Below are 15,764 nucleotides of genomic sequence, written 5' to 3'. Positions count from 1 at the left end.
TTAATGTTGAAGGTAGGGCTAGAATCCAGGGCTCTTGATTCCTAATATAATGTACATCACATTGGAGATTATATGAGGGTAACTGTTTATTTACATTGTATCTAAATCCATGAGATAGCAAGGAGACACAAAGGAAATCTTCCAACATGAAGCAATATTTAATTAAATACTCTAGAGAATGAGTGGTGCAAATTGGAGTTCTGTTCTCAGTTGCTCAAAGATCATAGAGAGCCAGAATGACAGGAAAGACAACTTCTAGAACAAAATGGGACTTAAGCTGAACCTTAAGGTATGGATTAAATTTCGATTGGAAGTCAGTTTCTTCCCAGACTTCTCTGATACAAAGGGAGAAAATTTTATGAGGATTTTCCAGACCTTGGAGAGTTTTATGCCTATAACCCACCCATCATCATGATGTGCAAAGGATAGAGGGTAGCTAAGTGACACAATGGATAGAATCAGGAAGTCACTTAATCCTGTTTGTCTCAGTTTCCTCATCTGTAAAATAAGCTGGAGAAGGAAATGGCAAATCATTCCAGTACCTTTGTCAAGAAAACCCTAAATGGGGTCACAAAGAATTAGACATTTCTGAACAACACATACTATAGCATCTCTGAGACACTTTAGGTTTACAAAAACTTTTCAGAGCCATGATTTCATTTGTCCTACACCACAATATTGTGGGGCAACAGCTTTTTTATGTTTTATAGATGAAGAAACTGAAGCCCAAAGAGGTAAAGGGATTTATTCAATATCCTATGGGAGATTAGTGGTAAAACCAGAACTATGATACCTTTCCAGGAATCTTACCACCAGGCATTAGAGTATGACATTCTTGGACTGAGGCCTTCTTCTTTTAGTAATCCCTACCTCCACTCCCTACCTAGGAATAAGGGGAATGACTGGTTAATTATCTTTTTCTTCAGGGAGTATGAGGAGCAAAGGTTGCTGGCAACTGGAAGAGGTTGTACTCTTATAAATGCAGTCCAGGGAGGAAGGAGTTTGTGTCCAAGGGAGAACTAGAGACCATTATTGATCACAAAATAGAAAATTTTGATTACATCAAATTAAAAAGTTTCTGTACAAACAAAACTAATGCAAACAAGATTAGAAGGGAAGTAACAAATTGGGAAAACATTTTTACAGTTAAAGGTTCTGATAAAGGCCTCATCTCCAAAATATTCAGAGAATTGACTTTAATTTATAAGAAATCAAGCCATTCTCCAATTGATAAATGGTCAAAGGATATGAACAGACAATTTTCAGATGATGAAATTAAAACTATTTCCACTCATATGAAAAAGTGTTCCAAATCACTACTGATCAGAGAAATGCAAATTAAGACAACTCTGAGATATCATTACACACCTGTCAGATTGGCTAAGATGACAGGAACAAATAATGATGAATGTTGGAGGGGATGTGGGAAAACTGGGACACTGATGCATTGTTGGTGGAGTTGTGAAAGAATCCAACTGGAATCTGGAGAGCAATCTGGAATTATGCCCCAAAAGTTATCAAAATGTGCATACCCTTTGACCCAGCATTGCTGCTATTGGGCTTATATCCCAAGGAAATACTAAAGAAGGGAAAGGGACCTGTATGTGCCAAAATGTTTGTGGCAGCCCTTTTTGTAGTGGCTAGAAGCTGGAAGATGAATGGATGTCCATCAATTGGAGAATGGTTGGGTAAATTATGGTATATGAATGTTATGGAATATTATTGTTCTGTAAGAAATGACCAACAGGAGAAATACAGAGAGGCTTGGAGAGACTTACATCAACTGATGCTAAGTGAAATGAGCAGAACCAGAAGATCATTATACACTTCAACAATGATACTGTATGAGGATGTAGTCTGATGGAAGTGGATTTCTTCAACATAGAGAAGAGCTAATCCAATTCCAATTGATTAATGATGGACAGAATCAGCTACATCCAGAAAAGGAACACTGGGAAATGAGTGTAAACTGTTATTTTTACCTTCTGAATCCAATTCTTCCTGTGCAACAAGAAATTTGGTTCTACACACATATTGTATCTAGAATATACTGTAATATAATTAACATGTATAAGACTGCCTGCCATCTGGGGGAGGGGGTTGGGGGAGGAAGGGAAAAAATCTGAATAGAAGTAAGTGCAAGGGATGATGTTGTAAAAAATTACCCATGCATATGTACTGTCAAAAAAAAGTTATAATTATAAAATAAAATAAAAATTGAATTATAAATAAATAAATGAAAATTAAAAAAAAATAAATGCAGTCCAGTTAGGTGGTTATAATCATTCACAACAACTCTTTTAGGTAGGTATTACAAACACTATTAACCACATTTAACAGATGAGAAAACTGAGGGATACTATTTCATATCTAATAAGGATTAAAATTTGAATTGTAACAAATATTATTTTGAGCAAATATTTTCCCCTCTTCTGATCTTAGTTTCCTCATCATTAAAATGAGGTCTTTGGACTTTCCAAGGTCCATTTGAGATCAAAATTCATGACTATCACTCAAGTCTCCTGACTCTGAGTGCTATCCATGGTGTCACTTAGCTGCCCAATGGGGGCAGGTCAGGGAGGAGTCAAAGTGGGTGTCTGCTGGTGAGAAGGGGTCGACCCTGGTGTTCATTATTGCTGCAGACAATCTTGTGAGAAATAATTAGATGAGGGTACAAATGTGTGGGGGGGGAAGTGAGAGTAGATTGTCCAAATAGTGATGGAAAGCACCTGTCTTCATTATATGGAACCCATATATGGAATTTCATATATGGAACCCATGTTCCAGAAAGAGTTTGAAAAAGAAGGTGCTGTGTGTGGATGTATGAATGTGTACATGTATGGAGAGAGACACACAGGGGGGGGGGGTGTGTGAAAGAGAGACAGAGACAAAGACAGACACAGGGAGAGAAAGAGAAACATACACACAGAGACAGACACACAGAGAGATAATGAGAGTCTTAGCAACCTTATATGGAAGATAGGCCAGGGAAAGAATTAGAGATAAAAGACCCATTAGAAGACTGATATAATAGTCCAAACAGGAAACGAGAGCCCATCTTAACTAGGATTGTAATAACACAAGTAAAAAGAAGATAGAGGTAGGAGATGTTGGGGAGGCAAGAGTGACAGAGCTTGGCAGGACAGAATGGGACTAGAGGAAAGGAGTTTAGTGAGAAAAATAAAACAGTCCAAGGTTTTATATGATAAGGTCCTAGTGAGAGATAGAGATAGCAGAAACTATAGGAACAGACAAGATAAGAGATAAGTATAAGCCTATGGAAAGCTTCCTGGCAGAGGTAAAGCCTTGAAGGGTGAATAGAACTAGGATGGGGGTAGGAATATAAAACCATCTCAAAAAGGTTTATGGGGACTGATTATTAAATTTTCATTGTGAGGATTTTTACCTTGAAAATTGGTTGATTGTCTAAACTTTAAAAAGTAATGGAGGGGCAGATAGATGGCATAGTGGATAGAGCACTGGCCCTGAAGTCAGGAGGAGCTAAATTCAAATGCAGCCTCAGACACTTAACATTTACTAGCTGTGTGACTCAGGGCAAATTAACCCAACTGCCTCACCAAAAACAACTCTCTCCCCCAAAAAATAATGGAGAAAAATTTTGGTAATGCAAACTAAATTTCAGAAGTGTGTCCTGCACATTTTTTTTTTTTTTTTTTTTTTTTTTTACCAGTAGAACTCTGAGTAGACTAAGTCTGATAGGTAGGAAAAAGAAGAAATCATCTGAGGTTGATGATATTCCAACTGCTGAAGGACAAATGCATAGCCTTGATATGGCAGGGGAATGATAAAATATAATACCAATTCTATATCCTTGGATAGGTTGCATGAGGTCAATGAATTTGCTTTTAAAAATATTTTGATAATTCTATTTCAGCATAACTAGTTTCCTTTGTGATCTTATATATTTTATTTTATGTTTTTAAAAACACTCTGAGGAAAGAGCCATCGGTTTCAAAAAGTTATGGTCCCCCCCCAAAAAAAAAACAAGCCTTTTTTTAAAAAATTTTTTTTAGTTTTATAATTAAAAAAATTTTTTGACAGTATATATGCATGAGTAATTTTTTTATAACATTATCCCTTGTATTCATTTTTCCAAATTTTCCCCTCCCTCCCTCTACTCCCTTTCCTAGATGACAGGCAATCCCATACATTTTACATGTGTTACAGTATAGATACAATATATGTCTGTAAATCCAATTTTCTTGTTGCACGTTAAGTATTAGATTCCGAAGGTATAAGTAACCTGGGTAGATAGACAGTAGTGCTAATATTTTACATTCACTTCCCAGTGTTCCTTCTCTGGGTGTAGTTGTTTCTGTCCATCATTGATCAACTGGAAGTGAGTTGGATCTTCTTTATGTTGAAGATTTCCACTTCCATCAGAATACATCCTCATACAGTATCATTGTTGAAGTGTATAGTGATCTCCTGGTTCTGATCATTTCACTCAGCATCAGTTCATGTAAGTCTCTCCAAGCCTCTCTGTATTCCTCCTGTTGGTCATTTCTTACAGAGAAATAATATTCCATAACCTTCATATACCATAATTTACCCATCCATTCTCCAGTTGATGGATATCCATTCATCTTCCAGTTTCTAGCCACTATGAAAAGAGCTGCCACAAACATTTTGGCACATACAGGTCCCTTTCCCCTCTTTAGTATTTCTTTGGGATATAAATAAGCCCAATAGCAGCAATGCTGGGTCAAAGGATATGCACAGTTTGATAACTTTTTGGGCATAGCTCCAAATTGCTCTCCAGAATGGCTGGATTCTTTCACAACTCCACCAACAATGTATCAGTGTCCCAGTTTTCCCACATCCCCTCCAACATTCATCATTATTTGTTCCTGTCATCTTAGCCAATCTGACAGGTGTGTAGTGGTATCTCAGAGTTGTCTTAATTTGCATTTCTCTGATCAGTAGTGATTTGGAACACTCTTTCATATGAGTGGATATAATTTCAATTTCATCATCGGAGAATTGTCTGTTCATATCCTTTGACTATTTATCAATTGGAGAAGGGTTTGATTTCTTATAAATTAGGGTCAGTTCTCTATATATTTTGGAAATGAGACCTTTATCAGAACCTTTAACTGTAAAAATGTTTTCCCAATTTGTTACTTCCCTTCTAATCTTGTTTGCATTAGTATTGTTTGTACAGAAACTTTTTAGTTTGATGTAATCAAAATCTTCTATTTTGTGATCGATAATGATATCTAGTTCTCCTCTGGTCATAAATTCCTTCCTCCTCCACAAGTCTGAGAGGTAGACTATTCTCTGTTCCTCTAATCTATTTATGATCTCATTCTTTATGCCTAAATCATGGACCCATTTTGATCTTATCTTGGTATATGGTGTTAAGTGTGGATCCATATCTAATTTCTGCCATAAAAAACTGAGCCTAAATGGGTGAAAAAAAGGCCAATCCCTGATGGTTATAAAGAGAGAAGTGCTGGATGAAAGGACAAGGGAAGGAATTCCTGGAGAATGTAGGGAAATTAGGACATCAACCCAGAGGTAGGTTCCAGTCAGTTGTAGGTGTGTGTATATACTTGTCTGTGTTTATAGACATACATCTAGACTCAGAACTGTTTCTCTTTGCCTAGTAACAGGCAAAGTGGGAGGGACTATGCTTGGTATGACCTGGCAAAGAGAATAGGGGAAAGAGTCCCAGAACGGAAGGAGGGAAGGGATAACAGTTCTAATGCCTGTATGAAGGACTGTATCCCTTACACTCGCTGAAATCACAGCTAGACCCACAAAAACTGGTGAGTATAAGGGAGTGTGAAAATAGGGGGTGGGACAATAAGAAAAGGGCAAATGTTCTTTTTCTCCCTCAAGAAAAAAGAAGGAAGAGGCTCTCAAGTCCCTCATCTATGTAAAAAGGAATCATTTCTATGAGTGTGTGGGGCTGAATTACTGGATTGGGGAGTGGGGTGGTCGCATTGAAGATAATGAGGTGTGAGCCTGGGGTGGTTGTATAGAGGTGGAAGGGCTGCCCTATTGGCTCCTTGGAGAGAGGGCAGCATAAATCTGAGCTCTCTTGTGATTCTGGTATCCAGGATATTGATAACTCCAGGGGGGAGACAGAAGGGCAGGGAGAGACAAGGCCTCCTTTGAGCTTTATTCTTGACTCTTTCTCCTCCTGCCTCCAGCTCCAGAAGAGATACAGACACAGGTCTGATGCAATGCAGTGAAGCACCAACAGTGTGAGGGTCTTGGACCATGTATCCGTTCGGCTACTTGCCATCTCAAGGCACCCAGCCACAAGTCTTTGCCTATACCTACATGCCTAGCTCAGTGGTATTGCCCCCTGTCCAGCTGCACAGCTTTAATAGTCAGCCTCTGCCACCATTGGTGGATGACCAGGCAAGGAGCCAGTTCTACACTCAGAGCTCCTGTTCCCCCTGCCAGTACCCAGTCTGGTCCTTGGAGCACTGGAACCCTGTGTTCTACAACCTCTCCTATGGGACTGGTGGATTTTATACCCAGTCAAGACCAGGATGGGCAGGGCCGTCCCAGGAAGTATGGTCTGAGGGCAGCTTCTTTTCTGGGGAACTTCGATGGGGGAGAATAAATCGTTGTTGGAGTCCAATCAAGGAGCTGCCAGACTTTGTTCGGGATGATCTGCTCCGAGTGTATGGTACTTATCCTTATACAGAAGTGCATATCACCTATCAAGATGGAGAGTTCCTAGTACGGGGCAGGCCCCGTGTGGGACAACAAGAATACCGAGTGGAGAGGAGAGTGGTAAGAGGTACGCCTGTCCCCCCCAAAAGTGGAATCGAGGCAGAGGTCAGCAGAGGCGATGAAGAGGCTGAAGGCAACAGAAGAAACCAGAGCTGAGGGAGATAAGCCATTGGGGCCCATCTATTCTGGGATCTTAAAAATGAATAAATTATCAGAGGCTCAGCAGAAAAAATATCTGAGCATTGCTTAAAGCACCTATCAGGAGGGAGATTATTTCTACCTTCATACATTTACTGAGATCCTATCCCCTTTCCTGCTCTGTTGACGGAGGTATTATAGAGAATTCTCTAGAGTCCTGGGGACCAAGAGAAGGAAGGGAGAATTATGAAGAAGCTTAGATTTCTCTTAACCTTTTAAAGGAATCCAGGATCCACCTATCCCAAGCTCTCCTGTATTTTCTTTCCTTCTTCCCATGTCTCAGATGTTTTTATTGGCTATGGCAGTCTTGAATTTAGATTTTGTTGGGCCTCTGCTGAGAAGCAGATCTTTCTTATGAGCTGCTGTAACAGTATATAACCCACTCCTTTTCCACCATCAACTGTGTAGGCCTTAGGCTACACTAACTTCAAGTGTTTCCCATTATATTTTATAAGTGTGTTCTGTATGGCTCATGTATCTAAAACTGAAATAAAGAGATTGAAGTCAAAGTTTCTCTCACTGTCTAATGGGGATGAAGGGAGGAGGGACCAAGAGGGTTGTGTTCTAAGGGGCCAAACTCTCCTCTCCTCCATGGGCTAGGGGAAATTCTTTTGTAGTCCTCATTTCCACTTTTCTGTAGTGTCTACAATAGCCACATCCTCAGGACTCTCTTGGAGCCTGAGGTGACTGATTCATATGCTTCTGAGCAGGATCCTAGGAACCTGTTTTAAAAAAGGGCCCCCTTCCCCCCCAAAAAACCCATTCAGCTTTATGCAGCTCAGGACCTGAATTTTGCTTAGACATGCTTGGATTCTAGCCAAATCCAAAGCACACTCTTTGTTATTCCTTATGGGGTGGAGTTCTGCTTCTGCTTCTGACCCTTCTCTTTCATATCCGGACTACTCTGCTTCTCTCCTTTTTTTCTTCTAGATTTTATCTAGCCGTCCTCTCCCTGCCCAAGGGAAAAAAGGATCAGATTTCTAGATCAGATCTAGATAATTCTACTGGGTACCTTCTAAACCATAATAACCCCTTATGTCATCAGTAAATCCTTTATAATTCACAAAGTTGTTATTTAGATGACAACCGAAATTTCTCGTCCTATTGTCCTTGTCACAGAAAAGTTGGAATAGCTGTTTAGTTCAACCTAACTCCAAGATGCTGAATGTCTAATTATCCAATATTAATTTGTATAACCAGTGGCCCTGGGATCTTGGCTCAAATGGATTGGTCTGGGATAAGCTAAAGAGTGATTTCTATACAGCTTAGTGTCCTGATAAGGAGTTTACTCTAGGAAAATCTTCACATATAGATAATGAGTGTCCATATAAATACTCGAGGTAACCTACATATTGACTGGAAAATAATCTTTATTGTTTATAAAAGAGAACTGCAGTACAGCTAGGCAATGTATTAGAGCACTGGTCTGGAGTCAGGAGGAGCTGAGTTCAAATCCAGCCTCAAATACTTGAGAGTTACTAACAGTGGGATGTCAGGCAAGACACTTAAATCCACTGCCTTGCAAAAAACAAAAACAAAACTTTTATTTTAACCTACAGAAAATGAAGAAGATAAAAAGGAGTCATGGGAGTGCGTTTGTAAAACCTTTCAAAATAGAGCATTTTCCTACTTGTCTAGTTTTCTTGTACTTTATTTCCCCTTGTAGATACTCTGATCTAGAGCTGTGTCTCAGAACAAGATACTCCATGTCCAAACACTGGATAATTTCCCTGGCCATCTCTTACACCTGCAAAGCTCTTCCTCCTCTTCTTTACTTCCTGGCTTCAATCAAGAACCACTTTCTACAAGGTTTTACTTATCATCCTTAACTCTAATTTCTTCCCTCTGAGATTATCTCCAATTCATCTTGCATGTACTTATCTATACATACTTACATACCTCCCCACTGGACAGTGAGTTCTTTAAGATCAAGGGCTGTTTTTTGCCTTTTTTTTTTTTAATGCTTATTAACTTGACTTGCAACCAGATACCCAAAGCATAAAGCACTTTTTGTAACTGATTAGCTTCTTTGCAAAGAATCTTGGATTCCAAACAAGAATAACCTAGAAAACTGAGTTCAATCCCACAAGGGGAAAAATAAATATTTACTGAAATAGAGGACTTTCAAGCATTCTAGATGAAAAAACCAGAGCTAAATAAAAAATCTGATATTGAAACACAGAACTCAAGAAAAGTCTAAGAATTGAGAAATTATAAGGAACTAAAATAAGGCTAAACCATTTACATTCTTACATGGAAAGAGGATACCTCAGAACTTTATTATCACTAGGTATATTAGAGAGAGTTTAATTGGACAGAGGGCCTGGACATGATTCTGTTCTGTTGGGATAATCTTTAAAAAAATGGAAGGTGGAAAAGATGAATACTCCTGGAAAAGGGAGAAAGAGAAAAAGAATGGGAGAAATTATCTCATAAATAGGCCAAGGAAAAGTTTGTATAATAGAAGAGATGATGTAGGAGAATGAAGACTTGAACCTCACTTTATCTGAACTCATAAGGAAGAATACACATGCACATACAGATGGATATAGAAATTTATCTTACTGAACAAAAGTGAGAGGGAAACTAATTAAGTGAAAAGGAATAAAGGGTAAGAGAGAAGTCAAGTAAGGAAGGCAAAATAGAACCTTGAGGGAACAAGGGCCTCAGGTGACTGATCAATACATTTCTTCCCCCACCCCCTTTATTTATTTATTTATTTATTTATTTATTTCATGTGAATTTCTCCAGGCCTCTCTGAAATCATCCTGTGGTCATTTCTTACAGAACAGTAATATTCCATAACATTCATATACTATAATTTATTCAGCCAATCTCCAACTGAGGGGCATCCACTCAGTTTCCACTTTCTTACCACTATAAAAAGGCTGCCACAAACATTTTGGCACATACGGGTCCTTTTCCTTCTTTTAAGATCTCTTTGGGATATAAGCCCATTAGAAACACTACTTGGTCAAAGGGTATGCACAGTTTAATAACTTTTGGGGCATAATTCCAGATTGCTCTTCAAAATGATTGGATTTGTTCACAACCCCAACAATGTATCAGTGTCTTAGTTTTCCCACATCCCTCCAACATTTGTTATTACATTATCTTTTCCTGTCACCTTAGCCAATATGATAGGTATGTAGTGGTATCTCAGAGGTGTCTTAATTTGCATTTCTCTGATCAATAGTGATTTTCATGTGGCTACAAATTGTTTCAATTTCTTCATCTGAAAATTGTCTGTTCATATCCTTTGACCATTTATCAATTGGAGAATGGCTTGAACTATAAATGAGTCAATTCTCTATAAATTTTAAAAATGAGGCCTTTATCAGATCTTTTGGATGTAAAAATGTTTTCCCAGTTTATTGCTTCCCTTCTAATCTTGTCTGCATTAATTTTGTTTGTACAAAAACTTCTTAACTTAATATGGACAAGGGATAAGTGGGTGTACTAAGGAATCAATACAGATTTTGTGGGTTGGTATACTCCACTAACAAAAATCATCTCAAAATCATCTCATTCTTTCGGCAAGCTGACCCATGGGGTCACAACTTGGAATCACTGCAGGAGCAATTATATTAGCAGTTGTAGTAACCCTATGCTTATTATCTATGATCTTTAGATCTGTATTAACCGCCATCTGCTATGTTATCAATGTTCAAAAGTTCCAATTAGCAGAACTGTCCTATAAAAACAAAAAGGGGGAATTGTAAGAGGGCCTGCCAACTCCCCCACCAGCCTTGGACATCGCACAGGGCACAGCTCAGGTAATCTGATGGTAGCCTTGTAAAGGTGAACAAGATGGCGCTGGGAGGAAAGGGGTCCCACCCTAAGGAGCAATGTGGCAGTTCCCAGAAAAGGCATGCGGGACCTTAGAGGGGAGTACCTTGAATATCCTTATTAGGAAAGGAATGCACACAACATATGTATGTGTAGCTTCCTGAAGAGAATCATGTATCTACTATAGGCTAGGATATGATTACATATGAAGTAGTAACTAGAAACAAGAACCAAAATGATAAAAGGACCTGCAGTCTTTGTAATAAACGGAGTCTCATCCCACCCTGGCTCTCGCCCCTCATTACTCACAGTCTTCGCCATTTCAGGTGGACAGGCAGTGCTGGTCACATAAGGCCTGTTCCACCCGAGAGCTGGGGTTGTGACCCCTAACATTAATATAATCAAAATTTTTTATTTTGTGATCAATCATGGTCTCTAGTTCTTCTTTGGTCAGAAATTCCTTTCTCCTCCACAAATCTGAGAGGTTGAATAGGCAGCTTTCAAAGGAAGAAATCAAAGCAATCTGTAGCCATAGGAAAAAACAATGTTCTATATCACTAGTAATTAAAGAAATGCCCATTAAAATAACTCTGCAGTATTACCCCATACCCATCAAATTGGCTACAGTGACAAAAATGGAATATGACAAATGCTAGAAGGATGTGGGAAAACATAATGCACTATTAGCAGAGCTATGAACTAGTCAAACCATTCTAGAAAAAAATTTGGAACTATGTCCAAAAAGCTATTAAACTGAGCATACTATTTGAACTAATACCATTACTAGCTCCACTCCCAAAAGTAATCAAAAAGAGGGGAAAGTATCCATATGTACAAAAATATTTATAATTTCTCTTTCTGTGGTAGCAAAAAAATGAAAACTGAGGAGATGTCCATCAATTGGGGAATGGCTGAACAAATTATGGTATATGAATGTGATGAAATACTATTGTGCCATAAGAAATGATGAAGGGAGGGACAGCTAGGTGGCAAGGTGGATAGAGCATCAGCGCTGAAGTCAGGAGGACCTCAGTTGAAATTAGTCTCAGACACTTAACACTTCCTAGCTGTGTGACCCTGGGCAACTCATTTAACCCCAACTGCCTTACATTCCATTAAAATAAAGTTTAAAAAAAAGTATTTTGATTTTCATTTAGACTCTATCAATTATTTCTCTGGAGCTGGGTGTATTTTTTTATTATGGGTCCTTCAGAACTATCTCAGATCATTGAATTGCTAAAAATAGCTATTTTTCACAGTTGATCAGCCTTATACTAAGTTATTATGTACAATACTCTTCTGTGTCAGCTGACTTCCCTTTGTATCAGTTTATGTAGGTCTTTTCAGGTTTTTCTGAAAGCATCTTGCTAATCACAAAAGTATTCCATCACATCTATATACTACAACTTATACAGTTCATAGGCATCCCCTCAATTTCCAATTCTTAATACCACTAACAAATTTTTTCTTAAAACAAAATTTTTAAATCTCTTCAGGATGCAGACCTAATAGTGTTTCTAAGTCAAAGGATATGCAGTATTATAGCTTTTGTGGGTTAATTCCAAATTGCTCTTTAGAATAGTTGGATTGGTTCACAACTCTACCAACAATTGCATTAATGTCCCAATTTTCCCATATCCCCTTCTACATTTGTAATTTTCTTTTTCTATCATATTGGCAATCTGATATGTATAAAGTGATCTGAGGAATAGTGGCCTTGGGTTATGAATTTTTTTAATGTTTTATGACAAAAAAAGAAATGGAAAGAAAATCAGTATAATTGATTACAACTCAAAAAAAAAAAAACTGAGAATATCTGTAATATAACATACTTATGGACCTCCCACTTCTGTAAAGGGATGAGAATATGTCTTCTCACATCTCTTCCTTTAAATCATGACTAATGAACAGCTCCAAGAATTATCAGTTGATTTCACCAGGTCCAAAGATGACTTGATCCAACCCCTTCTCTTACTTATTCCTGCTATAATGGGAAGGAAAAGAGAGAACAGGATTGAGCAAGGTTAGAAATGGGGAAAAAAAGGGCAATCAGGTACCTCTGGAGGTGAGTCCAGGCCAAATGCCTTCTATCCCTTTATCAGGACAGAGAAGCTGGAACTCAGAAGCCCCTTCCAGTATCAGTTAGCTTACTAACCTAAGCATGTGAAGGACACATCTTTGCTCTTGAGATAGAGTTGCTCTTCTTTCTTTTAGCCATAGACAAACATTATGGAGGGCAGTGAATCTGATCCATATCCTTCTCCCTTATGGGAATCTTTTGAGATGTAGCTTGGATTTTCACAGTTACATTGGAGGAAGAAAAACGAAAGAAAGCCAGAGAAAAGAAATGCAACTTTGGACTCTAAGATTCAGTGGGAGATATGGATGTGAGTAGGAAGATTATTAGGAACTGGGGCAGGGAGGTAGCTAACCGGAATGGCCACAGCCAAGCTAGACTTAGCTTGCCTAAGTTTGCCTAAGATTAAGCAGACTTATCTGTATGGTTCAAATAAGGACCATATCATCAAAAATAGCAGGATGATGGGAGAGATAGGGAGATATAGCATTTAGAAAAACAGAAGCTTTAAAGAATGAGCTAGCATTCTGATCTGGAGTTATGAAAGATGGAATATAGTTCATATATACTTCCTTTGATTTTTGTTTTTCCATTATTGGATAAATGGGTTTCTTTTATAATCACTATATATATATATAATATTTATATATATATATATATATATATATATATATATATATATATATATATATATATATATATATGTTTTGAAGTTGATAATGGAAAAAGGGTCAAGTCTTGCATATAGAGCTTTTCCAACTAATGGAATAAAAAAACAAGAAATTAAATTGAATCTGAAAATCACATCCCCTGGACTAACAATATTTTAGGGAACAAGTAGGTACAATTCTAACCTAGGTCCCCATCTCTTGGAGAAAAGCTGAGTAGCCAAGCTCCTGGCCCCAACTTCCTGCTCTCTTTCTTAGCAGGAATTAAATTCCCCTTTGGAAAAGCCCGGAAGAGATCAGGAAGAAGAGGCTAGAGATTTCTATTCTACCTCCCTTTGAGTCATACAATGACATTCCCATGCTATTATATGTGGGGGATTGCCTCTCACTACACAGAAAGGTAGCTTCTAGAATTTTTTCCCTTTTAATTTGTTAGTGAGTCCTTTCTTCGTCTTTTAAACTTTGTTTTGATCATTATAAGACTTAGTGTTTTTAAGGGTTATTGTTCAGTCCAATTCTTGGTGTCACCATTTGGGTTTTCCTGGCAAAGATACTGAAGTGGTTTGCCATTTCCTTTTCTAGCTCATTGTATAGATGAGGAACTGAGGCAAACAGGGTTAAATGACTTACCCAGGATCACACAATGAGTAAATCTCTGAAGCCACATTTGGCTTCCTGATGCTAGGCCCAGCACTCTATCTACTGCACCTTCTAACCACCTACTTTTAAGGAAAGGCAGTGACTCTCTTAGGGGAAATGCTGTGTACTGAAACTTTTAGATGCCACCTGGGTAGACAATGAACTAGAGAATGAAAGATCTCTAAAGCATACCTAGATCCTCTGTGTCAGAGGAGAACCTCAGGCAGAGATTATATAATCCTTGTTTCTACTTTGTTCGATCATTCTTCCTATTTAATTCTGCAATAAAGTCTTATTTTATCCTGATCTTTTTCATTTGGTTTAAGAGAAGGAAAGAGCTGAGGGAAAATTGGGTAGCATGAGTCCCTAGGAGGGATTTGTGGCACTTCTAATACTGAGAGAAATATTTTTTTCTCTTCTAGTATTATTAAATTAATTTTTAAATTATTATTATTAAATTATTAAATTGAGATTAAGGTTTTCCTTTCTTATTTCCTCATTCAGAAATCAAGTCCTATAAGTTATTCAGCCAGGCTCTGAAGGTCATTGCTGGTGGATGACATTGTCTTACCCCACCATCATTGTTCATTGTTCATAGACTTGGTAAAGATGGATGCCTTCATAGCTGGACTCAGAGGAGTCCTCAGCATGAGGGGCTAATAGCTTTCAGTCAACATCCTCATCTATCTCCTCATTGATTGTTAACCAATTACACTTGATTTCCATCCTCAGGTACACCTCCTTTTTAAAAAAGCTTTTTAAAGCATTCAATATTCCTTCAGTTTTGGCTTGGTCTCTTGAGAGAGTACTACTTACCTAGTTTTGTTAATTATTTACTAGCCATCATTAATAAATTGATTATTACCCAGAAACTGTCTCTCAGACTTTTCATTTATCACAATACTGAAGCTTCTGCCCCCAGGGAATCTGGAGTTTGAGCTTATTTGAGAGTAAAGAAACCTCCAAAGATATAGATTTGGGGGATCAGTGGTGATGTCATGCCTGACTCCTGGGAAATCCCTGGGGAAAATATTTCATAGTCCTAGAAAAATGTAGCAACTCACTTTATAGAATTCTAGTATTGGAAGGGACCTTAAAAATTCATCATGTGCATCCTTTCATTTTAGAAAAGAGAAAACTGAGACCTAATAAGGGGAAAATGAGTTACTCAAAGTCACAGTACTTATTGTTATAATAATAATAACTAGCATTTATAGAGTTCTTTAAGATTTATAAAGTGTTTTTATATTGTATCAGTTCGTCCTCCCACCAATTCTATGGATTAAATACAGATTCTAGGAGGGGCAGGATTGAGCTGAAGGCAGCTCTAACCTGTTTGTGAGAACCCACTGTTAAATGTTTAGGTATAAGCATTTACACTTCAGAAATCTGCAATTCCTATACATCCTGCTTAGGTTTATGGTTTTGTTGATTGCCTTTACCCAAAAGGCTGAAAATGTGTGTGCATACACTTTCCCTCACAGAACCATTAAGAAGTATTTATTAGCACACTCCTGAGGATGACACATATTTTTGGACATGACAATGCAGGAATTTGTTTTGCTTGGTTGCATTTATTTGTTAAATGGGTTTGTTTGGTTGGTTGATGGGAAGAGAGAAAAAAAAGGTTCAATTTTTTTTTTTTATTTAGAATTTTTTTTCCACAGTATATATGCATG

At 37.9% G+C, this 15,764-nt stretch overlaps 1 protein-coding gene across 1 annotated transcript; it reads left to right on the top strand.

Moving 5' to 3' along the window:
* The first annotated feature begins 5,662 nt into the window (after positions 1–5,662).
* C2H10orf95 (chromosome 2 C10orf95 homolog) lies at positions 5,663–6,999 on the top strand. The gene is made up of 2 exons (XM_074295452.1): positions 5,663–5,792; positions 6,180–6,999. The coding sequence occupies exon 2, from the start codon at positions 6,250–6,252 to the stop codon at positions 6,868–6,870; it is 621 nt and encodes a 206-aa protein (XP_074151553.1). The 5' UTR covers positions 5,663–5,792; positions 6,180–6,249; the 3' UTR covers positions 6,871–6,999.
* Positions 7,000–15,764: the final 8,765 nt, after the last annotated feature.

Source organism: Sminthopsis crassicaudata, chromosome 2 (assembly GCF_048593235.1).
Source record: "Sminthopsis crassicaudata isolate SCR6 chromosome 2, ASM4859323v1, whole genome shotgun sequence".
In the NCBI taxonomy this organism is placed as follows: domain Eukaryota; kingdom Metazoa; phylum Chordata; class Mammalia; order Dasyuromorphia; family Dasyuridae; genus Sminthopsis; species Sminthopsis crassicaudata.
Note: the sequence above shows the minus strand (reverse complement) of the source record. Positions and strands in the feature narration are given on the sequence as shown.

Bases quoted from the DNA above. Each gene is read 5' to 3' on its own strand.
- C2H10orf95 (XM_074295452.1), top strand. From the start codon at position 6,250: ATGTATCCGTTCGGCTACTTGCCATCTCAAGGCACCCAGCCACAAGTC.